The sequence below is a fragment of the Panthera leo genome, chromosome D1 (assembly GCF_018350215.1).
Source record: "Panthera leo isolate Ple1 chromosome D1, P.leo_Ple1_pat1.1, whole genome shotgun sequence".
In the NCBI taxonomy this organism is placed as follows: Eukaryota; Metazoa; Chordata; class Mammalia; order Carnivora; family Felidae; genus Panthera; species Panthera leo.
Window position 1 is genome coordinate 959,679 of NC_056688.1, and position 27,625 is coordinate 987,303.

Genomic DNA, 27,625 nt, shown 5'->3' on the forward strand with positions numbered 1-27,625 from the left:
TTGTGTTTGAGTCGACTGTGACCCACTGCTTTTTTCTGTCTGAGGTCTTAAAGTTGGAGGTTTCTTTTTTCTCTTAGTGGTTTGCGTGGGAAGCCAAGCTGTGGTGTTCTTAACTACCTTTTAACGAGCGTATTTGTTCTACCTTGAAAGTAACCGGAAGGTCGCGATGTAGAAACCACTAGTATGTGTTACTGAACGCAGTCTGCCCTTTTCACTCATGATAGACCTGAGGATCGCTCTTTTCTCTTGGTTGGCAGTGTGTTGAAACATGCTGGTTTTCTCATCTACAAAATGGGGATTCTGTTGCCCATTACTACAGAGGGGGAGATATTAAAGGAAATAATACATACAAAGCTTTTATTTACAGTTCTAGTGCAGAATAGGTACTGAGTGAAGGTTTAGTGACTTCCTAGTCAGTCAGGTACCTCTGCTGTGTGGGCCCCAGCCCATAGCTACCCCCTTGGGCCTCTTCGTGCAGAGGGGGAAGGGGTGCCCCGGGAAGACACGGCTCCGTGTTTGCATCTGGGATTGGAGCCTTCGGGTTGGGTTTCTGCCTCGGCCCCGGTTCGGAGCACAGAAGGCAGCGGCCGTAATGGGCCACCTTCAGGGCCGTGACGGTGTGTTTGTCACGGCCCATTCCTCTTGCTCACCCGGCAGACTGACCAGCCCACGTGGGTGGCTGCAGTGTAGGCTGTCTTCGGCAGCAGGCTTTGGAAAGGACTGCTGGCCTGTGGGGACAGCAGGCCAGCCAACCGGCTCTGGGCCCAGGAGAGCCCAGGACTGGAATCGTCCTTCTGCCCCGGAAGGCGGGGCTGGCGTGTGGGGTCTCTGGTCTGTCCTTGCCCTTGCTGGGCCAGACACTTGAATTCTGAAGAGTTACGTGCTGAAAACAAACATGAAGAAAGATTCATGACGAAGCTTTTCTTGTCATAAACTTTGTTTATATAAACTGTTGAAAAATTCATTCCCTTAATCTTCCATTTAGCTTGTTTTAATGTGAATACATTTACTTATTCTGCAGAAACTTATGTGTGATGTTTAAGTCTTAAGGCAAAATATTATGTATGTATTTGACTAATATTTTTACTTGACATCTAGTTCTATCAAATTTCCAAATAAAAGTTGTGAAAGCTGCCTTGTATTTATAGTCCAAAGAAGATGACTCACATTATTCATTTTGTCATGTTCCACCTAAAACCATGCCCTGGAAGCCAGTAATAAGTAGGTTATTAATTTAAAGTTTATTTTGGAAGATTTAGGCATTTTGCATGTAACAAGTTTGATTGTGATTCTTTAGAACATGGGTTTAATTTTTTCCTATTAACATTTTCTAATGATAACGGCCTGAGCAAGTAGGGAGAATTTGTATTCAAATTTGTGTTTAAATTCAAAAGTATATATCAAATTGGTTATAGTGGGTTTTAGAATATTTGCATGTATTTTTTTAGCTCCGTGTTTTGGTTGTAAAGTATGTTTTATATATCGCACATAAACCAGTAGGCACGCTTGCCCGTAGCTTTGTTTGGTGAACAGAGTGACTCTGGCAGGGACTGTTGGGGCCAAGTGGCGTCCAGCCAAGTGGCGTGCTGGGTTAGGAGTGGGGGGAACAGAGTTGACCTGAAATGGGACAAGCCCCCGAGAGAGATGTGGGCATGTGTCGGAGAGAATGGTAGGAAGACATGTGAAGGGTTCTGGGGTCCTTTTGTACCATCTCCCTTAATTCTCACAGTGGCCACTTAAGTTAGGTGCTTTCACTAGACTCCCTTCCCGTATGAGGAAACTTACATAATTGTCCCCAAATCACACAGTTGATAAGCGGTAGAAGCCAGGATTCAGGGTTTGCCGGTGGAGGCCCAGAGCCCATCCTCTTAATCTACGTGTGAACCAGGCTTAGAGTCAGTGTCCGAGGAAAGCCTCCACGCAGCCGGAGGCGGTCTGTCAGTGCGCCCGGCTCACGGGACAGCTCTTCTCCAGAAGGTGGTGGGTGTGGGGGGCTCGCTGAACAAGGCTCCGCACCGCACGCCGCCCAGTACATACTGCACCTTAAGAAGAGAGAACATTTATGGAGGGCATGCAAGGTCATTGTCTTCAGTGGGCTGGTGGCGCAGAACGATGCTTTAAGAAAGGAAGAGACAGGGTAAAACCAAAAAGTGTTTTGTTTTGTTTTGTTTTGCTTTGTTTTAACTCAAAGACAAAAACTGATCCTAAAAAAGAAAAGGAGTCACACAAAGTTTCAGAATGAGAGCAAGATGTTAAGGGGATATGAAAATTCTTACAATGGCACAAATTTAAATCTAGATTTTTCTGAACTTGGTCACAAACACAAATGGCGTAACTGCCGCGTCAAGTGCTGAGGCTGTAGATGGCATGTGTATGGTCTGAATTCACACGACTCCATGGTTGGCTTTTTTTCCAAGCTAGTGGACATTTAAGAATAGGGGACTTGTACACGGTATTGAAATGCTTTGGAACGAATGTCACATCCTCCCTTCCTGTGAAACGACAGCTCTCATGTCACGTCAGTCAGGTCTTAAGCGAGGGGCTCCCCTTTCTCTGTTGGGACGCACGCAAGGTGCTTGGCGGCTGTGCTTTCCGGAGTGGGGTGGTGCGTGCCGGTTCCGCAGATCACCACAAGAGAGACTGGCCGGATCTGCCCCCCTGTGCCACCAAGGTCATTTCTTCAGGAGAGTTTTGAGCCTGGAGACGGTGAGCAAGAAGAATTGTGAGGGTAGGTATTTAAATACATTCGAGAATGTTCGCTGTAACAGAACAGCAAGGGGCTTCCGGCTCAGCAGGGTACACACAGTGGTCACTGCACGTCTCTCCTGAAGCACTTTCCTGGGTCGGTCGTGCTAAATGCAACTTGACTTCCATTTTTGTCCTTAATCATTAAAGCAAGAACTTTTTCGTTTTTGCTTTTTAAAAAAGAATTCTCCTCCTTCAAATATTCGAGTCTAGCTTTGTGTTCTGGTCTGTTTCTAATCAGACCACCTCCTTAAAACTCTCATTTTCTTTAGACTCTCCAGACCCGTTTTCTGTATCACTTTTTAATGGTTCACTGAACTGACTGATCTTTTAAAATTCTCTCCAAGTCTGAGATTGGATGAAATCCTATTTTTTGCATTCAGTGTAATTTAGTTTAGCAAAATGATGAGTTTACTTCTGTTTTCCTAAGTTCTTTTTCAAAATATGAGGTTGAAGTGATGGATTCCATTGCTACACTGGCTACTCGTGGTTTGTAATTGGCCAAATTTCTTAATATGTATCATTGAGAAATCACTGATTTGCCAGTTAAATGGTACACCGGGAGAGGGTTCTAGAGACCTGATTTACTAGATTCTTTTTTATTTTTAAATGTTTGTTTATTTTTGAGAAAGAGAGCGAGAGAGAGAGAACAGAGGGAGACAGAGAACCCCAAAGAGGCTCCACAGTGACAGCACAGAGCCTGACATGGGGCTCGAACTCGTGAACTGTGAGATCATGACCTGAGCTGAAACCAAGAGTCGGACCAACTGAGCGACCCAGGTTCCCCAACTTAACTAGATTCTATGAAGTAGATTAATTCATATCCTTTAAGTGTCCACCTAATTGGCATATAAATGGCAGTGAACTTTGTAAAAGGAATTTGATAAGTGAGGAAAAGAAAACTAGAGATTGGAGCCATTCAGTAAGATAATATTCCTATTTCATTTTACGTAAAAATCTATAATAACGTGTACCTATATAAAAGTATGTAGAAGCCCTACTCTCTTACATTACTCTAGATGATGGGCGCCCAGCGGCTCAGACGGTGAAGCAGGTGACTCTTGGTCTCGGTGTCAGGAGTTTGAGCCCCACTTTGGGCATAGAGATTACTTTAAAAACATTACTTGAGATGATTGCCCTCGAGAAATTCTGTCAAGTGTGTTATGTTTATAGCGTGCAAACAGCTTTTTGTGCATGCTCGTGATCTGTGTAAAATTGGTCTCCATATGGAGAGTTTGTGGGACATTAGTGACTTTTATGATAGACAACGTGATACTTCCTTAACCAGCTTTATTTATGTGAAGATATTAAATGTTGAGTAGTAGCTCGTTAACTATAACCGGTAAGATTGTGGAATCAGAGTAACGGTAAAGTCAAGGACAAGTATACCATGTGATGATCCACAGATAACTGAATGCCAGAGGCTGGTGACTGTTCAGAATCATTAAAAATCATCAGCCTTGATTTAAATTAAGCAATAATCCAGTTATCTGCTTTTTAAAAATGTACCTTTGGTACCCATGCAGAGTCAGATGTCCTATTTTACAGGTACATTTTAAAGAATTCATTGTCTGTATGTTTTAGAGTGAGGCATTTATTTGACTAATGTCCAGATCTACCAGTGCAGCTCTTTGAGATTTCCCTGCTATGAAAACCTGCATGGAACTCCTAGGAAATGCCTCGAGGTGGGTGGAGAAAATGGCCTCCTGATCACCAGAGATGATACGTGTTAGAGGAATGTGCTGACCCCCTTCTTGGCAGTGGGGGAGACCGTTTGGAAGCAGGCGGAGAGAGGCACATGGAGCTGCCATCACGTTTGCTGGCCTCACGCAGTCTCTGTCGGGGCCTCCTAACCCGTGGGGAAGAGAGAGGGTTACCAAGAAAAATGACAGGCAGAGAGTGGATGCGATGAGGTCGAAGGACCAGTAAAGGGTAGATCGGTGTAAGGTTTTTAACTTTAAAAAGCAAAGGGCGTGGAGCCAAGTGGCAGAGCTGACCGAAGCTTTAGGAGCCGCTAATTCCTGCTTCCTGCTTCCTGACTGTAGCTCATCAGCTCTGAATCCTGCTTTTCACCTTCTGAGTGAACAGAGGGATGGAGAATAAGGGCTCAAGTCCAGCGGACGTGGATTTGCATCCCGGCGCTGTCACTTACTGCTTGCGCCATCTTGGATGGGCTGCAGGAGCGACCAGTGTCTTCACCTGAAAAATGGGAATAGCAGTTAACATTGAACTTACAGTAGGCTTGCTGTGAAGATTAACACAGTCCACGTAACGTGGTTGTGCATAGTTAAAAATTACTCAAGATACATCGCGCTTGGTATCTGTCAGGTGTATAAGAGGTAAGTAAGTGTGATCTGATCTGATATTTTACATTTTAAGCAGTTGATAGTAACAGGTAGCCACTCTCCCTTTAAAATAATACACACACACACACACACACACACACATAAATATTTGTAAGTTTATTTGAGAGAGTGAGAGAGAGAGAGAGTGCACACACATGCACAAGTGGGGATGGGCAGAGGGAGGAGGAGAGAGAAATCCAAGCAGGCTCTGAGCTGTCAGCACAGAACCCGACATGGGGCTCTACCCCACAAACCTTGAGATCATGACCTGAGCTGAAGTCAGATGCTTAACTGACTGAGTCACTCAGGCACCCTTAAAAGAATTTTTTGTGCTCAAATACAGGTCATTGGCTCTCATCCCAGTCATGTGTTATTTTCTGGCTTTTAGATTCTTACACATTTCTCTAGTATAGATGGTAGACTGTTAAATAAGGTTTTCTTCTTTTACAGAGTGAAATTTTTTTTTGATTCTTCTGAAAGGTCTTGACGGTTATAAGATGGAAATTATTTGTTAACCTGAAGTGATTATATATGGACTGAGAGTATACTAAAATATAGCAAACAATAAAACAGCAACAAAGCCCAAATACAGAGCAGTGAATGGTGTAAATGACAGAGACCGTGTTTCACTCATTACTCTCAACCTCCTATCCCAGATTATCATTATTTAAACCAAAATTGCTTTTTTTTTTCCATTTGGAAATGTAGGTAAATTAGGAAAAGATGGCCACAGGATAAGAGAATAGTAAAAAGCAAAAAAGCATAATAATCCAAGACCAATATAACTAATTCTCTGGAAACTTGGGGTTTTTTTCTGTACATAGTTTATGTCTTGATTGATTTGATAATGAAGTTCCTAGAAAATGGTAATGTGGAAGCAGCCATTTTTTTGCTTTAAAAATATGGGCCTGTCTAGTTCATATTATTAAAAGTCGCAAGTAAACAATATATGGGAACTATGAAGATAAAAGTATTTGTGAAATAGAAAAACTAACTCGGGGAGGCTGGGTGACTCAGTTGCTTGAGCGCCTGACTCTTGATTTTGGCTGAGGTCATGATCTCATGGTTAGTGGGTTCGAGCCCCACATCGGGCTCTGCGCTGACAGCACGGAGCCTGCTTGGGATTCTGTCTCTTCTCCCGTCTCTGCCTTTCCCCTGCTTGGGCACACGTGTGCTCTCTCTCAAATAAATAAACGTTAAAAAAAAACAAGAATAGTTAATTCAGTGTGAACGTCCAACCAGGTTGCAAGTGACAATAGCTTGCAGTTATCACGTGTCTTGTAGTTTGTCCTTCTGAAGTCTTGTTAGACCCAGTGACGTACTACATAGGGCACTTCTCAGTCTTGGTGGCTTTGGGACTTTGCTCTCAATGGAGTGTGCCTCTGGTGTCGAGTCAGCTAATGGCCTCTGTCGTGCTCTGATGGGGAAAGCTAAACTATTTTCTAAATAATATTAAAACTCAGAATTAACCTGGACAAGGTAGCAACATTTGGCAAATGGAACAATAGATATTGGCTGATAAATCGTCTTTCTTTATGTTGAGTCTAAAATAAGCACCCTGTGTAGGAATCTCCCAGTCCCCAAATACAGAAGCAAAACTGTGAGGTCGCTTATTCTGGAATTGAGGTATGTGTTTATATATTAATGTGCTGCCTATACAATCTGTAGCATTTTCAAAGTATCCATTTCTTCATTCCTTTATTGGAGACAACCCAGCTAATCATGTTGAAAGGTAGATCTATAGAGTTTCTTCATTTTTCTTTTTTTAAATTTTTTTTTTAACGTTTATTTATTTTTGAGACAGAGCATGAACGGGGGAGGGTCAGAGAGAGGGAGACACAGAATCTGAAACAGGCTCCAGGCTCTGAGCTGTCAGCACAGAGCCCGACGCGGGGCTTGAACTCACAGACCACGAGATCATGACCTGAGCCGAAGTCGGCCGCTTAACCGACTGAGCCACCCAGGCGCCCCGAGTTTCTTCATTTTTCAATAGCTTGAGGATCAGAAGTTTTTATAATGCCTCTGTTTTAGATAAAGGAATTCCTTCCTGTCTTCTTTGCTTCATGTTAGAGGTTCTCTTTGTGCAATGATTGGAAAATATACAGAAACTCAAGGCTGTTGAGTTCCCTTGACCTGGTCTTAGGGCACAAATAACAGATATTTTTAAAATTCTACTAGGAGTTTTTGAAGTAATCATTTGGGAAAGTGAAGCTCATTTGAATTCTGGAAGTTACTAAGATTTTAGTGTAAATACTGAGCCTAATGTTCTGTTATTTTACCCAACAGACTAACTTGTAGAGTAAGAGGATATTGTTAAAGAACATACAGGAAAAAGTTGGCATGTGAGTGTCTTTGCTGCCAGCTTCTCTGTGACATGAGTTGTTGGATATTGGTGCTTACAGATAGAAGTGGCCATGTTCAACTTTGTTTTCAGTGATTATTTGTAGAATTTTGGAAACGTTGCTTGGCTTTGGAGTAGAGAGGATGAGAAAGAGATTCAGTTATTTACATTTAACAAAAAAATAAATGCCTGTTTTATTTCTTCTCCTGACAAGTGTTGGAATATTATTTTTGTCTTTCCCACTGATTTCTACATACTTCTGGTTACTCTTTTGCCACAGTAATTTTATGACTCATAAGAGGAATATTTGTGTGAAAGATTAAAATGCTAATTCTTTAAAAATGATATCCATAAACTACCATATATAGGCAGCATCAGTGAAATAAAAAGAATCCTGCAACAATAAAGAGTTTTCCAAAATATTTATTCTTTTAATCAGTAAGATAACGAGGTGGCAAAACTTCAATTAGGTTAAAGTTGGGGGTTTTTTTTCAACTTTTTTTTTTTTTTTTTTTAATGTAGACTCCACACTGGGTGTGGCTTGAACTCCTAACCCTGAGATTGTGAGTTGAGCTGAGATCAAGAGTTAGATGCTTCACCAGCTGAGCCACCCAGGCGCCCTTCATTGCATCTTTGAGACCCAGATTTATTTCCTGATCAACCTGACTCTGTGCATTGTGTATGAATTGTAGTAAAGTAAATATATTATTGGAACAAAATCGCACAACTATTCCAGGAAAGAGTAGGGAACTGACTTAAAAAGTACCTGCCCTACTTTACGTCAAGTTCTTCTTGTAAACCTCTCCCATTGAATGGAGTGTTCGTCTCCCACTTTGTGGATAAGGAAAGGAAGTTTCAAGCAGAGTAAGGAACTTGCACAAGGTTAGAAGGTTAATACAAGATCCAGCAGGGTTGACTGTAGGTCCATCTGAATCTTGAACCCTTTTATTCTTCTCTCTAAACTAGGCTGTCTTTCTAGAGTGTTAATATAGAGCTGAAATCATACTTAATTGCATTTTTATGCATCAAGGGTGTTTTGTTTTTGTTTTTTTACTAACCAACCGAATTGCACTGTTGCTGTGTTGGTGATGTTTGAGCTAATGGTAGGTCGTTCTATAAGAGTTTAGTGAACACAGGTGAGCCTTATTAGTTTTTTGTGTTATGGATGAGTGGTTCTTAATTTGTGGCGGGAGGGGGGACCGGCTGGGGGCGTGTTAAAATCAGACGGTGACCCAGTAGGTCTGGACCTGAGGCTCCACGTTTCTAACACGTTTGCAAGTAGTGTCCATGCTGCCGATTCATGGGCTGCACAGAACAGAGGCTCTAGAATGGTGAACTTGAGACCACGGAAGTATTATTAAGGTCTACTTTGTTACTTCTGTGTTCATATTATTCCTACTTTCTGTTGGAATAAAAGCTACACAAGTGATAGATAGGAATATGAGAGCTTATTTAATATAAAAATTCTGTAAAAATGGTACCAACTTTTTTTAATGTTTGCTTATTTATTTAGAGAGAGAGAGCGCGAGCGTGCATGAGTGGGGAAGGGGCAGAGTGAGGAGGAGGAGGAGGAGGAGGAGGAGGAGGAGGAGGAGGGAGAGAGAGTTCCAAGCAGGCCCCACACCGTCAGCACAGAGCCTGATATGGGGCTCAAACCCATGAACTGTGAGATCATGACCTGAGCCGAGATCAAGAGTTGGATGCTTCACCAAGTGAGCCACTCAGGCACCCCAGTGGTACCAACTTTTAAAAAACCTATGATTTATAAAAGCACAGACTAAAGATCCGAGAGATTGTGACTTGATCAAGACCAATCAATTATTCTTCCCACAGGTAGGTTTTTAATCATTTTCGCCCCACAGAGTTTGGTTGTGTAGTGTGGCCGTGCTCAGCTGTGAGGATACCAAGACGAAGAAATCAGGGTGTTTGTTTAAGACTCAGGGCCTGATGGGGGAGGCGGGGGTGGGGGGTAGGCGAGTGAGTGGTGCACTGCGTGCAGGTGAGCAGCCTGGCTTTGGGCTTGGCAGCGTGTCTAGTCGTTGGGCACGAGAATCTTCCAGCGGCCTATAGGAGCACATCCGAACTTGAAGGAGAAAAAGAAATGGCTCGTCACCACCCTTGCGTTTACTTTTGTGAAACAGATTTTAATCGGTATATTTATAGTCTTTTTAGCTTCTAGGCCTGTACCCAAAAATGATAGTTTTGACCGCATGACCTAGGGCTGTGTGCTTTAAGTCCACTGTTGCTGTAGATACCAGAAGGGAAATCATATTTCTTTTACCAAAACTTGATTTTATAAGCTGTTTTCCTCAACCAATACATTTATAAATACTTGTCCCACATTTAGATTATTGAAGGCACACAAAAAGTTAGTGACAATAATACTTAATGATTGTACCTGACAGTTTGAGTGTGTCCACCTAAGAATCTGTCTCGTGTGGACAAGATTTTATGAGGGATTGTCTAGGGTTTAGAAGACCAGGTATAGGGATTTCAGACGCGTATGTCTATGGAAGACTCCTTTGGATACAGAACTGCTGAAGAGTCAGGGGTGAATATATTTCAGTTCCCACATATTCTGAAAACCTCAAGTCTGCAGAGCAGAGTGTTGCACACTAGGCCTAGTGGTAGTTTCTAATGTTGCCATGTTTTTTCTCATCCACCTTGCAGAATTGAGCACACTTGCTTATAGAAACAAAACAAAACTCTTTTTCTGTGTTCTGGGGCAGAATGATGTATCTTCCCATGCCACTGACTGGCCTCTAGTTAAACTCAGTGTAAAAGAGTAAATACAAGGCAGTGTGCAGTATAAACCTCCAGGACATCTAAACAAGTGCAATTTCTTTTTTTTTTTTTTTTTAAGTTTGTTTATTTGAGAGAGACAGAGACTGTGCAAGTGGCAGAGGGGCAGAGAGGGGGACAGAGACTCCCGAATAGGCTCCGCACTGCACCACCACACGGGAGAAGGCCAGCTGGGAGGCTGCCGCTGAAATACCACGCCATCCCGGAGATGTGAAAGTCTGCATGCCAGTTTGGTTTCAGGGGCAAGTGCAGCTGGTGGTACTTTAAAGTAGAATCCAGGGGCGCCTGGGTGGCTCAGTCAGTCCAGCGTCCGACTTCGGCTCAGGTCATGATCTCACGGTTTGTGAGTTCGAGTCCCGGATCGGGCTGTGTGCAGACAGCTCGGAGCCTGCAGCCTGCTTCGGATTCTGTGTCTCCCTCCCTCTATGCCCCTCCCCCACTTATGCGCTGTCTCCCTTTATCTCTCTCTCTCAAAAATAAACATTAAAAAAAATTTTTTTTTTAAGTAGAAGCCACTCAGAATATGGGAACATGTTTTGTAAAGTGTGTCATGTCCACTTGGTGAAGAGAGAGAGGCTGGTGCCTCGGGTGAAGCGCGAAAGGTGTGGGAGCCATCATGCACATGGCACTGGCGCCTGCAGAAGAAAGCGTGTGACCGGTGCTGGCGGGCACGCATCCTGGGCGGCCTGTCTGTGCCATCGTGTCCTCATCTGTAAGGTGGGGGAAATGATAGTTCCTGTACTGCGGGGCTGGTAAAGGAGTTAACACGCACTCGCAAAGAGCGTCGAATGCCCCCACGTAAAGTAAGAGTTTGTGAGCTGTCCTAAGTGCCAGCTTAGGACCAGAATCCGAAACTCTCAGAGGTCAGCAGCAGATTCCTTGTAGAGGCCACGGCGTCTTTTACAGCAGCTCCTCCTACGTTCTGAGGAAATGACTTGAGAATTCTGTACTTTGAACCACTCATCAGGGTGTGTTTAGTGAACTTTCTGAGTCGTGGGCGTCGACTCTACCCCTGAATCGTGGGGCAGGCTAGTAGGACAGGTTGCTCTTCAGCTTGCGGGGTGGCTTATCCAGACTTTCTTGTTTGATAAGACATTGCAAATGGCAGTCATTACTAATGCAAAAGTGGATGTTGAGTCACCATCCGTGTTAGGACCTGGAGTGTTTTATTCCTAAAATATTGCAGGAAGTTATATTGCTGTAGCAGATAAGTTATCGTTCAACCAGTAGTAAATCCTACCTAAAAATTTATTTTCCCCGAGGATAAGTAACTCTGATTTATGAATTATTTTAACAGTAGCCTAACACTCTTCTTCCTCTTGCTTATCCCAGTTTGGATTTCTCACCTTTAGGGCGCCCGGCTGGCTCAGTCGTGACTCTTGATTCTTGGGGTCATGAGTTGGGTGTAGAGCTTACTTAAAAAAAAATTCTCACCCTCCTTACATCTTATTAAAATGCTGACATATTTCTGCCTTCTTGATTAGTGCTTTATTTTTTTTTTTATTTCCCCTTCTTCCCCAAAAGACTTCGGTGCTGTGGTCAGGTGTGATAGGTTGAAAAGCTCCCATATCTTCCCTGTGTCTGAGGGCCTGTCTTTAGCACACGTGAACATGACTTAGCATGAAAATGTTTATTGTCCACTCAGACTCGTTTCGAGGTTCTCCCTGAGCCTGGAGAATTGGTATCACCCTGGAGCACTGGTAATTTGTGTTAGGTATTATGCGTGCAGCCCCCTCCTGGTTGGAACGATGAAAGCTGTTTGGTCAAGTCTTGACCGTCAAAACCGTGCCCCACGTACCTCTGTCCTCCACCCGGTCCCACTGACTGGGATGCTCCTCCCCGGCTCATGACAGACTTCAGCTCGCACCCTGTTGGACTCTCTGCTTCCCGAGCAGCCCACGTTGGCCCATGTGTCTAAAAGACCCTTTCCAGGTGTTTTGCATCCGTGTTGCTTTATGTCTTTTTGCTCAGTGCACTCATTAGCCAGCACTCTTCTGTCCATATCTGTCTGTCCTCCCGGCTAGAACAGAAGCTCCATGAGACAGGGATTGGTCTGCTCACCGCTGTACATCTCCAGTCCCAGAAGTGTGTCTGGATGTAGTAGGACCTTGGTAACTATCTCTGTGTCTTTGGTTTAAGTCATGCTGGATAATGGAGAGGTTGAACTTACACGGAAAAAACACTGTTTCATGAGTGTAAATCAAGGATTTTAATCGAAATCCATGTTGATTAGTTTCAGACATTTATTCCCCTTTTTGAGTAGAGGGCCCTCGGCCCTCTGCTAGACAATAGAATAGAAAAATGCACCGTGTGCACAGAAACGGACACTGCTGTGTGCAGGCACTTCCCCGTCTGGCCTGGACAGAAACGCACAACCAGTTAGAGCCAGATGACGAGTGGGGGCTCCTCATTTCCACCGGGACAGAAAAGCTTTCTCAGCCAGACATGGTGTCGGGCCAAGTCACCGGTGAGATTCCGGGGATCTCATCTACTCGTCTCACCTCCGGGGTCCCCGTTCTTCAGTTCCACGTAGTTCTCACAGGCAGAAGACCTGTGAGCTGCTTCTCCTTAATAGTTGCTGGAGCCATTCAGGTTTTTCACGTGTTTACAGGAAGAGCACCGCTCAGGACTTGTTCGGTCCTGGTGGACGTAGCCACTCGCGTCGCCCTCTCCCGGCAAAGGTGGTGCCTTTCTCCCAGACCTGCAGCGCTTGATGGTTGGGGCTCTGAGCCGCCCACGGTACCTGCTAGTGGACACTTGTGGTGTAGAGGTGCCGCCTGACCAGCCCTCAGCGGTTGTAAGTGTCCCCAGGCCGTCACCATCAGTGCCCTATGGGCGAACCTTCTGAACCTGGACTCCTAAGGGTGGGGCTTTCCTGGTGATTTTGATCACAGATTTAAGATCATCTGATTTAAATAAAATAAAATTTGACTACTTACATTTGCTTCATTTCGTGTGCTCCATATTGAAGAAATTTATAACACATTAAATCAGAATATAAATTGAACTCAGAGATCATTCTAAATTTATTTTGATCAATTCCTGCGGTTTTCTCTTAAGAATGTAGTTTTGTGGGAAACCCAGATTTCCCCTTGGACTCAGTACTTTACTGTGTCTTAAGGTTAGCCCAAACACATGTTTGAGTCAAACTTTTAGGAGCCTGCGTAACCAGTGACTCAGTCTGTCGCTCTTGCTCTCTGTGCTTTTCATGGTTATTCTTTTTTTTTTTTTTTTTAATTTTTTTTTAACGTTTATTTATTTTTGAGACAGAGAGAGACAGAGCATGAATGGGGGGAGGGTCAGAGAGAGAGGGAGACACAGAATCAGAAGCAGGCTCCAGGTTCTGAGCTGTCAGCACAGAGCCCGACGCAGGGCTCGAACTCGCAGGGCTTGAACTCACGGACCGCAAGATCACGACCCGAGCCGAAGTCGGACGCTCAACCGACTGAGCCACCCAGGCGCCCTTTTCATGGTTATTCAACAGTTAGCTTATTAGTTTAGCAGAATGACTTAGAATCCTGCATTAAGGATCAAGTCACTGGATTTCTTCTAAGGACTACTTGACTAAAAATCTGTGTGTGTGTGTAGCCCAGATCTGACTATATGTCTGTATATATTTGAAGGGCAGAGGGAGAAAAAAAGAATCCCAAGCAGGCTCCATGCTCAGCATGGAGACCAATATGGGACCCAATCCCACAACTCTGGGGTCATGACTTGAGCCAAAACCAGGACTCGGACGTTCAACTGACAGGGCTACCCAGCACCCCGATATATTGTTTTCTTTCATTCACATTTAAGGTTGAAGATCTGTTTCTTGTCTGTTATCTTTTTCTGCTACTAAGGATTCAGTTGTGGTACAACACTATTTGAAGGTAATCTTTGCTCATCTACGCCTTTGCCTTTGATTAGTACCTTTCTCGGTATCCTATTTTGAACCATCTCTTTCCACGTAACATCATATTTACCCAGAATGTTAAATGAAAAATACAGATGAATATATAAAGCGTTATTTTCTTTTCTGTTTTGCATATTAGCATGCTTCTAAAATTGTACAGTAATTTTTAAAAAAAATATTTTTAATGTTTATTTTTGAGAGACAGAGCGCTTGCATGGGAGGGGGCAGAGAGGGGGACAGAGGATCTGAAGTGGGCTCCGTGCCGTCAGCACCGAGCCTGATGTGGGGCTCGAACTCACCACAAACTGCGCGATCATGCCCTGAGCTGAAGTCGGCCACTTAACTGACTGAGCCCAGGCGCCCCCAGTACTTGTATGTCATATGCACCTTCCTCAAGTAGAAATAGGTGTGAGAATCGGCAGCAGTCAGTAGTTTGCACTGGGATTGTTTCTCCTCTGTACCTTCGTGTCTAAAATGAGGGCCATCAGAGGTTCAGTTTGGATTGTTGATGGTGCATAAGAGTGGAATCAGTGAGAAGTCTCCGAACTTAATTTTTGAAGTTTGCTGTTTTTAGTGAAATACTAAACATTTATTGATTTACATATAACAAATAATATTTAGATATAATAAATATGGTAAGTACTTAATGATTTAACTTGGGTATAAAGCGATAAAGTCACTATTTCCATTTTGCAAATTTAATGTATGGAAATGTATAAGCCTTGGGAAATAGGTTGTATGTCTTTGGGAAGGAGCATATTGTATGGTTTAAAAGTGGAAGCTCTCAAGTCAGAGATCGGAGTTCAGATTTTACCTTGAGCAAGTTTACGGTCGACCTTGGGTGGATGACATCTCCAAATGTCCCTGTGTTTCATCTGTGTGACCGTGTCCTTACTGGCGCTGCCGTAGCTGCCCCCAGCGGTTGTGCGTTACGCTGACAAAATTGAAAAACGCCTGTGGCCCCTAAACTTGTGAAAAGGGAGAAGTGAATTCTGATGCAGGCATGCCTCATTTTAACGTGTTGTACTTCATCAGGCTTCTCACACGCTGTGTTTGTTACAGACTGAATGTTTGTGGCCACCCTGCATCAGTCAAGTCTGTCACACGTTTTCCCGGCAGCATTTGCTCACATCGTGTCTCTGTCACATTTTGGCAGTTCTCATAATATTTCAGACTTTTTCATTACTATATTTGTTAACGGCAATTGGTAATCCGTGATCTTTGATGTTACTGTTAGAACCGTTTTAGGTGCTGTGAACCATGCACACGTAGGACGGCGAACATAATCAGTAAACCCTGTGTTGTGTCTGCCCCACTGACAGCAGTTCCCCCCTCGGCCTTCCTCTTCCCTGAGACACAGCAGTAGGGACATTGGGTCCATTAGTGCCCCTACAGTGGCCTCCCAGTGTGCAAGTGAAAGGAAGAGTCACACGTCTGTCACATTAAGTCAGAAGCTGGAGATGATCGAGCCCCGTGAGGAAGGCACGTGAAAGCTGAGACAGGCCAGTAGCCGGGACTCTTGTGCCAAATAGTCAGCCAAGTTGTGAGTGCAAAGAAGTTCTTGAAGGACCTGAAAAGTGCTTCTCCAGTGAACACATGAACAGGAAAGCCAAGCAGCCTCCACGCTGATCAGACCATTCCCAGTGTTCGTGTGAGCCACAGCCTAATCCAGAGCAAGGCTTTGACTCTCTTCAATTCCGTGAAGGCTGACAGACATGAGGAAGCTTCAGAAGAAAAGTCTGAAGCGAGTGGAGGTTGGTTCATGAGGTTTAAGGAGGGAAGGAGTCATTTCTATTTTCAAGTCTTTTATTATTTAAGAAATACATTTCACAAGGCTACAGGCAGTGGTTCTTCTGATTGAATCTGGGCAAAGTAAACTGAAAATCTCTGGCAAGTGTTTTTACCATTCTAGATGCCTTAAGAACAGTTGTGATTCATAGGAAGAAGTTAGCATCAGCATTAACGTGAGTTTGGAGGACATCGATTCCAGCCCTCAGGGATGACTCGCGGGGCCCAGAACTTCCGGGGAGGAAGTCACTGCCGACGTGGTGGACACAGCAAGAGGACTTGAATCACAAGTGGAGCCTGGAGATGGACTGACCTGCAGTTTCGGGATCAAACGTACACGGGTTGGTTCGAACGGACGAGCAAAGGAAGTGGTTTCTTGAGATGGAATCTACTCCTGGTGGAGACGCTGCGAAGACTGTTGGGATGACAACACAGGATTCAGAATAGGGCACGAACTTAGTTAATATAGCAGCAGAGGGTTTGAGAGGATGGGCTCCACTTTCGAAAGAACTTCTGCTGTGGGTAAAGTGCCATCTGACAGCCTCCTGTGCTCTAGAGAAATCCTTCATGAAAGGAAGAGTCACTTGATACAGCCAACTTCATTGTTGAGAACATTTTGAGAACTTGCCATGGCCATGCTGAGCACCCTGACCAGTCAGCAGCCCTCTGCACTGAGGCAGGACCTCCACAAGCAAAAAGGGCACAACTTGCTGAAAGCTCAGCTGATGGTTGCCATTTTTTTAGCTATAAATATTTTTTAATTAAGGTATGCACATTGTTACTTTTAATAGAGATAACGCTATTTCTCACTACCGTAAACGTAACTTTACATGCACCAAGAAACCAAAAAATTCATTTGGCTCACTTTATTGTAGTGGTCTGGAATGGAGCCCACGACGTCTCTGAAATATATATGAAGCATTAAAAAGAAAAAGATCTATGTGCTGTGTCAAGAAGAGATGCCAATAATATATTTAGTGAGTAAAGTCAGTATGGGACACGTAGAGTATGACATGTGTGGGTATACATGTGTTATCAAAACACATGCATGAGGAATAAATGCAGAACATATCACAAAACTGAAAACTGAAGTTGTTTAGTTTTTTCCCTGATGAGTAGGACACAAAAAACTTAGGCTTTTTCTTTCCTTTTTTTTTTTTTTTAATTTACTTATTTTTGAGAGAGTGAGCAGGGCAGAGGCAGAGAGAGAGAGGGGAGAGAATCCCAAGCAGGCTCCATGCTATCCATGTGAAGCCTGGCGCCCAACACTGGGCTCAGACTCCCGAATCGTGAGATCAAGACCTGGGCCAAAATCCAGAGTCGGACGCTTAACCGACTGAGCCACCCAGGCGTTCCTTAGTCTTTTTCCATTCTGCCTTTCTGTAGTTGTTAACATTAAAAAAAAGAGTTGTAAAAATAAATACACTTAGGAAGAAAAAGTTTGCTTTAAGGAGCACAAAGTACTGAATTTAATAACGTCATTTTTGTTTATAAACCTATTAATTGAAGTGTATGTACTACATGGTTTTAAGCTCATTTACAGAAGGTTCGGAATGTTCAAAGGGAGGCCCTCCATTCTTCCTCAGGTATTTACTGTGCAGGGTCTGCCGGCCTGTGCCCTAAAGGCTGGGTGAGCAGGTCACTGGCAGGACAGACAGGTCATGGCGGCTCTGTCCCGTACGTGGGAACGCAGCCTCGAAGAGAAAACTAGTGTGTGTGGTCAGGGAAGGCTGATGGGAGGGGTGACATCTGAAGGAGGAGAGCCTGGTGGCCGTTCGGTAGAAGACCCTGGAAACAGGGGGCGTGGTGAGAAGTCGGGCTCTGAAGGAGGCTCCCCAGTGGTGAAGAAGGAAGAGCTGCTGCCTCTGGAGGCTGAGTTCTTAGCGATACCGCGGTGCAGACGAGGCGGAGACAGTGCAGTGGCGCCTGCCTGCCGGGTGGAGGGGACAGGGGAGGCAGGTGTGTGTCCAGGATGGTGCTCTTGGTGGAGAGCCATAACCGGTAGAAAAGGCAGAGGTACCTGCGCGGGGGCAGGCTCGGGGACGGCGGCAGGGCCCGTTGGGGGAGGTGTCCGGAACCGTCCCGCGACTGCTGCCGACTTGTTCCTCTCTCGGCTGCTCAGGAACTTGGAATGTCAAAAGCGATTTGCCACCGGGCCCTCTTCCCAAGAAAAGGTGGAGCCCAGCCATTGGGGTTCATTTGTGGAGGTTCTGCCTTCCCAGTAGTGGCGTCGAGCCCACCCGACAGTGACTGCCGCTGAGAAAAGCAGTTGGGTCTGTCGCGTTCACCGAGGTTACTTCCCACTCGCCTGCTGGTAGACAAGCTGCAGCCCTGGACGCGGCTGGCGCTGGGTGCCCCAAGCCGGTGGGCGGGGCGGGGGGGGGCCGTTTAGGAGTGCGTGTGACCCCATCAGTGCCCGGTATCAGACACGAAGCCAACTGGCCTGTGGCCGTGGGCGGGGGGGATGCGCAGAGCCCCCTCAGGGTCACTCCTAGGGCTGGCCGGCACCTGCCAGGGCTGGTACGTGGAGGAAAAGAGGACTCGGGCCGTGCGGGGTGGAGTGAGCTGTGCGATGTGGTAGCACGCGGAGCCCTGTCGTGGTTCAGTGTTGCCGCTGGAGTGGGGTCCGCGCCGCTGCCGTGGGGGTTCGGGGAGCGCACACGCACCATCCACTTGGAATGGCCCTCGGTTCCGCCGATCTGCACCTGTACCTCGCGGAATTCCAGCCAGCGCTCTGACTCCCGTCTCCACCTGACTCGCCTCCCCGGATCCTGGGGTAGGCGCGCAGGTGGGCCCAGAGGTACCCGGAACTCACAGGTCTGCCCTGGGCCCCCCTCTTCCTACTGCAGCCCTCACAGCCCAGCCGTCCGGTAGCTTCCTCCCCCCAGGAAGGTGCAGGAATCTCCCAGCTCCCTTCCCGGGTGCTGCTCCCTCTCTCCATAGCTTTCAGATGGGGGACCCTGCCCCCTTCTTCGCCCACCTCCCCCAGCCACTTCTGGGTTGCTGAAATGGCACCTTTTCCTGACACCTGTGGACTGCAGTGCCCCTCGCCGAAGAGCCTTGTAGTCATTTATTAATTAGTAGTTTGTATAAAGAAGTGGAGACGGGTCAGGAATCGGGATACAGGTTTCCTTTTCTCCTCTGAACATATGCTCAATTCTGTGACGTTTTGTTTTTAAATATGCACTCCCCCCACCCCCCCCTTGTTTTTTTGTTTCTACCAAGTAAAAACCAACGGTGATTTTTTTTTTTTCTTTCTGTATTTATAGGTCCTCTGCCTGACGGATGGGAACAAGCCATGACTCAGGATGGAGAAATCTACTATATAAACCATAAGAACAAGACCACCTCTTGGCTAGACCCGAGGCTTGACCCTCGTTTTGGTAAAGGTTCAACTCAAAACCTTTTTTAGATATTTTTGATAACTGTGTGTGTGTGTGTGTGTGTGTGTGTGTGAATTTGGGAACAGCCCCTGAAATAAAATTGCGTTGCTTTCTAGTATTGAACAGGAGGACTGCCCAGCCAGCTTTTCCAGTCCTGCTTTTATACCTCCTTACATATGTTCACTCTGCACCTGACACATGCAGGCGTGAGTCTGCTCTGCAGCCTGGGCGCCTGGGCTGGGGGTGGGGTGGGACGGCTTGTGGCAGCTCACTAACCAGAGTCCTGCTCCTTTCACCCTTTGAGCGACGCAGTGAATGTGCGTAAAACGGTCTTTCTAACTGCAGTGCTAGTCAGGCTGCCACGCCGCTCTAGGGCCTGGGATGCCGGCTTTGGTCCTGACCCAGTGTCTGCCTCTGTGCACCTGAGCGAGGAGTGGCCTGTGCTGGAGGCCGTCTGGTTTTCTGTCTCCACTGGGCTGGAGCTGTCACCCTGGGGAGGCGCCAGTGAAGGCATTTTCTCTGTTCTTCTTTCTCTGACTGGCTTTCTTTTTTTAAAGGAAGGTTCCTTAGTTTTTTATTCGGGAAACAAAAAAGCAAAGGCGTATTCCCTTCTAAATCACCCTCTGCACAAAGGAACACGCCCCTCCCAAATGCACACGTTCACATTCTGATAATCATATACACCCTCTTTAGTGCCTTTTTATCCCGTGTTTTTCCGCTGTTCTGTTATTTCAGTGGGGTTTCTGAGACACTCTCCCAAAGCCACGGAAAACTGAATCTAAAAAGGAGCAAAGCCTTGTGGTTTTGAAGTTTGCATTTTGGACTGGATACAGCTAAATGAAAACAACGTGCAGATCATCGAGTAGGTCAGACTGAGGAGTGTGGGGCTTTTGAAGCTCTACGGGGTTGACCTAACAACGACTGTGGGGACTCTTACGGGAAGGAGGAATTAACTCTGTGAATGCCTTCAAAACACAGTCCTGGGGGGAAAAGAAACTCTGCCCAGAGCTGCTTGGGTAAAATTACTTCCCTCTCAGAGACATTGTGAATGGTTTGGCTGTGTCTGTATGTATGCCTTCAGAAACCTGCAACATCTGGGTTTCCCCCAAGCTGACTGGTCATTGGTGGGCTAGTTGGGACCCCCTGTTCACACGAAGCCAAGGTGGATCGGAGAACAGACCGTCCTTTTGACGGATAGCCGGTTTGGCTTAAATGTTAGACTTTTGAGCTTCAAAGTCTGTTTGGGTGTTAAAAAAGTAATGTGGCGTGTTAATAATTTGCAACTTCAGATTTTATTTAATACTTCAGTAAGCCTTGTGGTTGAAATAGGAAACCAAGTAAGGTAGAGAATTTTAATAAATGTTGCCATTTGTACGGACTGGAGCGAGAACAGCCATGTTTCCTTAAGTCATATTTAATGAAATGGATTCAGCTTGTCCACATTTTGGAGATTTTTTTTTTAAGTGGTCTGTGGTTCCCCCCCCCAAACATAAGGTTATGAAAGATGATAATTAACTCTTGGCTAACTCCAGAAATCAGGAATTGGGACAAAGTTGTTGTTGTTTTTGTTTTTGCTTTGTTTTTTTCTGTAAGTGCTTTCAGTTAAAATAGTGAAATAAAGCAACTTGACCGTGACCCTAGGTAGATCCATTAATTACGCACAGAGCTTGGTCTTTTGTTTTGAGTAAGGAAGAGTACTGAAAACAATTCTCTCACCCTGCCTTCTGCACATGCATACGCACATTCAATTGCATATTCCAAAGAAAAGTTCCATAAAATTCTCTTACTGCCCATAGTTTCCCTGTTTGGGCCCACTGTGTGTGTGTCTTCCAGACAGGCTTGATAACCTGCCAAAGCTTTTTATTTTGTGGCCTGACTTTTAATCTGTTCCAGACCTTTTCAATCAGAGCCCCAGTGTAACAGGGGGGCGGGGGCTTCTCCAGGCTGGGGCTCTGGCGGTTAGAGCCAGGCTGCTGAGTGCAGGGGTGCTCATGAAGTCTGAGGTTCGAGACAGGAGAGGGTTTTATCTCTGCCAGAAAAATACAGATTGTCCGCTTTCTGACCCTTTGAGCTGTGCACATACAACAAACGATGGGTTCTTGTTTTCGTGGTTGTGAGGTTGCTTTCCTGTACTCCCCAAATCTGTATTATTTACCTGTGTTTAGCTTGGTTCAAGTTAATCTTCTCTTGTGATGTTGTGGAATAGAAGGTTCCACCTCTGTGTAAGCTGTGTGAGCTTGACGTCCCTTCCCTTCTTCAGACACCAGCCTCTTAACATTTTAGAATCCTGTGTCCGTCCTCCTTCTTGCAGAAAGTTAATAAATTATCCATATGATTTTAGGAAATTAAAGAGTAATTTGTGGATTGCTTTTCTTTCATCCGATTTTCTTGTTTAACATTTAAAAACTATACATTTTTGACATTTACGTTATTTTAGGGAATTTACTAGTAATTTGTAACAAATCATGAAGTGACATCACTGACAATAAGGATTCCCTGATACTTATTGGCTTTGAGAAAAGAAGGGGTTTTGTTTGTTTTTAAGGATTCCTGTTAGGAATTTTGAATTAATCCAATTAGGAATTGGTGCCTGAATATTATGTAGGCTGTTACATTACTTCATATAATGACTCTTTCCTGGAGATTTTAAATATGTAAGTGTATTGTAAACGTGAAGAGTCTCAAGTTTTAAACATTTCCTTGTTATGTAATGGTCCTATGAATAGTGTCTGGTAAAAGCCCTAATGAAAACACACAAAAATATCATTTCTTTTTAGAATGAAAGATCTCCAAAACACTAATAATCAGTGGACTCATCTTTTGTGTCATGTTACTGTCCTTACTGTTTATATAAAAGGGCATATTAAATAATGTTAGCAATTTGTGTTTCTGGAAATAAGTGCTGATGGTACCACTGGAAAAAAACATGTTTGGTGTAAATGGAATATTGGAACCAGAGATTTGGGCTAAAAAATATATCTTTTGAGTCTTAAACGATGTAATGAACAATCTGGTGTGGCAAAAACAGAATAGTCTTTAATTCCTAACAGTTCTGTGCATAGAAATTCTGTGCACAGAAATGTCAAAGGTAATCAAAACCCAGATGTTGATTTTGGTTCTTTGTTTCAGTTTCCCAAAACTTGGTGTGTGTGTGTGTGTGTGTGTGTGTGTGTGTGTGTGTGTGAGAGAGTGAGAGAGAGGGAATTTCCTAAAACAAAGATAACTAAAATGAAAAAAGGAAGAATAGATAATTTATTAAGACTCATAGCCAAAGTGAAGCACATATTTCTTTTTTATTTATTTTTTTTTAATGTTTTATTTATTTTTGAGACCGAGAGAGAGAGAGCATGAGCAGGGAAGGGGCAGAGAGGGAGGGAGACAGAGAATCTGAGCAGGCTCCAGGCTCTGAGCTGTCAGCACAGAGCCGGACATGGGGCTCGAACTCACAAGCCACGAGATCATGACCTGAGCCGAAGTCGGACGCTTAACCGACTGAGCCACCGAGGCACCCCAAGCACATATTTCTTAATCAAGGTTAAATCTTTGCATCAATAGTGAGAGGTTTATTAAAAATTTTAACTTTTTAGATATACATTAACCTTTTCTTTTTAACACCAAATATTCTCGATAGCTGTTGTAATAAGTGAAGTAGTACTTTACTTTTGATGAAAATGTACCTAATGACCAACTGAATACCTAAGTCTGCTCTAGTGGACACAGGAAAATGCACTGAAGGCTGTGGACACTGAACTGTACCTCCGTGAATGGAGTCTTGGGTGGATAGAATGTCAACATCTAACCATTTGAACTTTACTAAAACAAGTGTCTGGATAATCATGTGTTAAAGTATTTTTTTTCCTTACACTCTTTTAAATCTTTCCTGGTGATCCCAAATTGTGCATACTGGGTTGTAGACTGCATTATTCACTCCTTAGGAGAGAGGGAAAAAGATAATTCATTGTATTTTAGGTAAGAAGAACTGTTGCTAATGAAAAAATTTTAATGGATAAACCTCCCAAAATTTGGCCCTGGAAAGAAATGTATAATGCCTCTAACCCGCATTTGTCAAGATGTCAAGGCGGTGTCAAGGGCGGTGAAAAGTGGTATTCTGGGGCTGGGGGCGCTCAGCATCCCTGGCCCTCACTCACCAGTGCCACTCAGTCGCTGTTGACTCCCCACACCAACACATAGGTGCTTAAAAAAAAATAATGGGGGAAGACATACGAAGAATTGCTCAAAATAGGTGTTCCTCTGAGACGTAGGGAAACTGTGACCTGTCCAAGGTTCTATAGTTCTGTGACAGAACTGGAATCTGAACTTGATCTTTTCAGACCTAGAAGTGTTTTGAAATTTAGATTTCATGCAGTTACTGTTTTAGAAACACCCCTAATTCATCAACACTGAAACATGGACATTTCAGAGGGAAGAAGGTGACAATGGTTAATGCATTTCTATTGTGACTCACCTTGAGGAAATTACTCGGAGGTTTCCAGTTACAGAAGAGATGGCCTGATGGCAGCGGAGTGTGAAGCCGTCCGGATGGATTATCGTGCCACCTCCATCATGTTCTTAAGAGCCTGTCTTCCAGCCTGTTTTGACCTTTCCCTAGAGTAAGAGCTTAGCAGTTGGTTCTATTTAAGGAAGGTTCTAATGACCAGAAAGTATGTGTCCCTTTATTACCTAGAAATTTACTTCCTGTCAGATTTGTGAATACAGTTCAATCCCAGAAGCATTCTCTGTCCTACTGTGGCTTGTCCTTTTTTTTTTTTTTTCGTGCACTAAGAGTTCTGGGATCTCAACCAGGTCGCTCCCCTTCTCTGGACACCGTTTTACTGCTGACTCTTTAAATGTAACACGCAAGGTAGTCTTTTTTTATGTGTGCGTTTTCCACTGAGAAAGATAATTAGGGTGTGTCTCAACTTTTATATGCCTTCCAAACATCCTGTTTTCACATCCACAGAAGGTAGCTAGCCTCCTGCTTACTGTGTAGTGGTTATTCCGTAATGTGCTGAGTTCAAGTGAGCTCTGATGCAGAAGATGTTACCTGCTCAATCGGGAATCGAGCTCTGAGCTTTTCTGGTACCACAGACTAACCCAACTCACTCAGAACAGTACCTGACTTCTCTTGACTTACATGTGATGAGATTATACTGGATGCTTTTTGAGGATTATTTCTGGCACTTAATTAAAATTTAATAAAGGATGCTAGATTGTGGATTCTTCAGTGACTGCTTTGGACCCTTGCTTAAGGCTACTCCCCAGCAGCCTTATGGACTCGAGCCCATGAGGTTTCAGAGACACTTTTGGACTTTTTATTGCATCATCTCAGTTTAGCCCTTGGCCCTCCGGTCACAGCTGGGAAGTACTTTTGAAGAGGAGACAGAGAAATCTTTCAGCCCTTAACCTAAAGACGAGCCTGATCCCGTGGTGCGTATGCCCAGGAAACAGACCTGATGGGGGGGGGCCGTTCTGCGTCGAACAGTTTGGTCCTCACTCAGTCTCTGGATGCAGAGGAGTTTAAAGATGCTTACATTAGCAGGGTTCAGCTTGGCTGCCTTAAAGATGGTGCATCTTTGGTATGCTTTGTTTCTAAAATGGAGAACTCCTGTAAAGCTGCTCTGATCAAGGCAAAAGCCTGATGGAAGCTGAGGTGAAGTAATATCCCAGGCTGTGTACGTAGTGAAGTCTGACTTAAAACACAGTTCGAGATTGTTAGCAATTATTACCCTTATTTTATGCTTTTTTTTAACTTAAGTAAGCACTTAGTGAAATGAATATCTATTTTTTGAAATGAGTGTTCTAACGCCGAAGATTATAGAATATCAAAATAATTTCAGTACCGGAGGTTTGCTGTTTTATTTGTGTACGTGTGGTTTGTTTTATCATGTTTGGTTTTTGCTTTTTAATGTTACATTCAGGAGGATGGTGCCCAAAAACTTGATCCCTGATGATAAAAGCAGTCTCACCAAGGGTGAGCACACGTAGTTTGTATTTGATGGTGGTTTACGGATGCAGTCACATAGTGAAGAAACATCTTTTTTTTTACGGGAGTTATCCATGTGGAATTTTTAAAACTTAAAATCTTTAAAAAAAAAAAAGTTTTCCTTTTAATGTTTACTCATTTTTTGAGAGCTAGAGAGACAGCTTCAGTGGAGGAGGGGCAGAGAGAGAGAGGCAGACACAGAATCCGAAGCAGGCTCCAGGCTTCGAGCTGTCGGCACAGAGCCCAGTGCAAGGCTCAACTCACGAACCGTGAGATCACGACACAAGCTGAAGTCAAACGTTTAACCGACTGAGCCACCCAGGAGCCCCTTTCATGCCAGTCTCTTGGTAGATGTTTGAAAGAAGTTGAATTGACCTAAATAATGGCTTGTTGTCAGTATTTTTTAAACAGTTTAAAGATTTAAAGTCTTAAACCCAGTTTTGGGGGCCTGTGGGTTGATGTTTGGGAAAGGAGCAAAGTACAGAGTGTGAGAGGGAGGGACTGAGGGATGAGGGACTCCCCACCCGCTGCCTGTGATGAGACCTGAGCCCTGGGACTCAGAGCCTGCAGCCAAGCCCTGGAGCTGGGGCCTGGAGCCAGGGTCTGGAGGAGGTGAGCTGCTGTCACCTAAAAAAAACCACAGTGAGATGCCGGCTGGTAGCCAGTCAGACTGCTAAAATCAAGGACAGACTGTGCAAGAGTTGACCGGAATAGGGAGAAGTTGGAACCCTCACTCGGTGCTGAGGGGACTGAAAACTGATACAGCCGTTTGGGAAAACGGTGTTGGCAGATCCTTGAGTTGGACACACAGTCACACTAGGGCCTCGCAGGTCCTTTCCTAGGTGTTTATGCAAAAGAAGTGGAAACCGTGCATCTGCACAGACACCTGAACACGAGTACTCAGCAGAGTCCTTCACAGCAGCCAAGAGGTGGAAATGACACAGGGACCCATCAGTTGATGAACGGATGGAAAGGGTGCTACATCCCATGGTGGAATATTACTTGGCAACAAAAAGACCGGAGATGCTGGTACATACTGCAAAGATGGCTGAATCTTGATACGTGCAAGTTCACGTGAAACCCGCCAGTCCCAGAAGGCCACGTACTGTTTTACTCTGTTGACCCGTTCTGTCCAGGATCAGCACATCTACAGATGGGAATCTGTCACTGTCTCCCGGAGTTGGGGGCACGGGAAGTGTAGTGCTGAGGATACCCAGTCTCTTTCAGGGGATGAAGATGTTCTGAAATTGGTGATGGCTACACAATTCTGTGAATCTTTACAAACTGTTAAAAGGGTGACATAAGTCAGTAAAACTTATTTTTTAAGATTTTATTTTTTTTTAAGTCTACTTATTTTTGAGAGAGAGACAGCATGAGCAGGGGAGGGGCAGAGAGAGAGGGAGAGGGTCATTCCCAAGCAGGCTTGGAGCTGTCGGCCCAGAGCCCTACACCAGGCTCAAGCTCGTGAACTGTGAGATCCTGACTTGAGCCCAAACCAAGTCAGACACTTAACCGACTGAGCCACCCAGGCCCCCGAGATTTTATTTTTAAGTAATCTCTACACCCAACATGGGGCTGGAACCCATAATCCCAAGGTCAAGAGTTGGTCGCTCTACCGACTGAGCCATCCAGGCACCCCAGTAAAGCTTACTTTTTAAGAAATCATTCCTGGCACAGCACTGCCATTTGAGTACATAGCTTAATCAAGAGCATTCATTTCTTTTAACAAGTCTATTATTTTATAGTCTTGAGTATCCTTGTAGGTATGTGCAAAACCTAAAATTTGTTTTTAAATGTTAAGAACAGACTAATATGCAGGCATGCAGTGTCTGAGACTTGATAAAATATTAGACAAAGTAAAACGTGCCTTCTGGAGTCATGAGGGACTGGGTGTAAGTTAACGTTTTTAAAAGTTCAGACACTGGTTCCAATTTTAAATTTATGCTTAATGAAGGCATCACTAGGACTGAATGTATTTTCCCAAAGTTTATGGTTGTCAGTTCTGTAACACTTTGTAATATTTCGAGATTGAGGTTAGCAATTATGAAGTCTTAAAAACATTCTGAAATTTGAAAATGCAGGTCCTGAAGATGAAGTCTGGGAAGAGACCCGCCAGGGGCATGGCCTCCTGTGTGTTGAGAAGGTGGTGTCTTTCCAGTAATTGCTGAGACCATAGCTTGCTACCATAAAGCTGACAGGACTGATTTGTTAAGTGAAACTTGAAACAGTTACTATTTCATAGTCCAAGCTGCACAGACTCTGAATTTTAAAATACAGAATATTTTTTTAAAATCCTGTCATATTTCTTAAAGCCTTTTTTTTCTCTTTACCTTCTAGAAATGT

General features: G+C 44.4%; 1 protein-coding gene across 4 annotated transcripts in view; it reads left to right on the forward strand.

Annotated features, from left to right (window-relative positions):
• Window positions 1-27,625, forward strand: part of YAP1 (Yes1 associated transcriptional regulator) — a 111,618-nt gene that overhangs the window by 55,899 nt on the left and 28,094 nt on the right. For all 4 annotated transcript variants that reach the window (XM_042904530.1, XM_042904532.1, XM_042904531.1 and 1 more), the window contains exon 4: window positions 19,186-19,299. In XM_042904530.1, coding sequence (XP_042760464.1) covers window positions 19,186-19,299 — 114 coding nt within the window. The remainder of the gene's footprint in view (window positions 1-19,185; window positions 19,300-27,625) is intronic.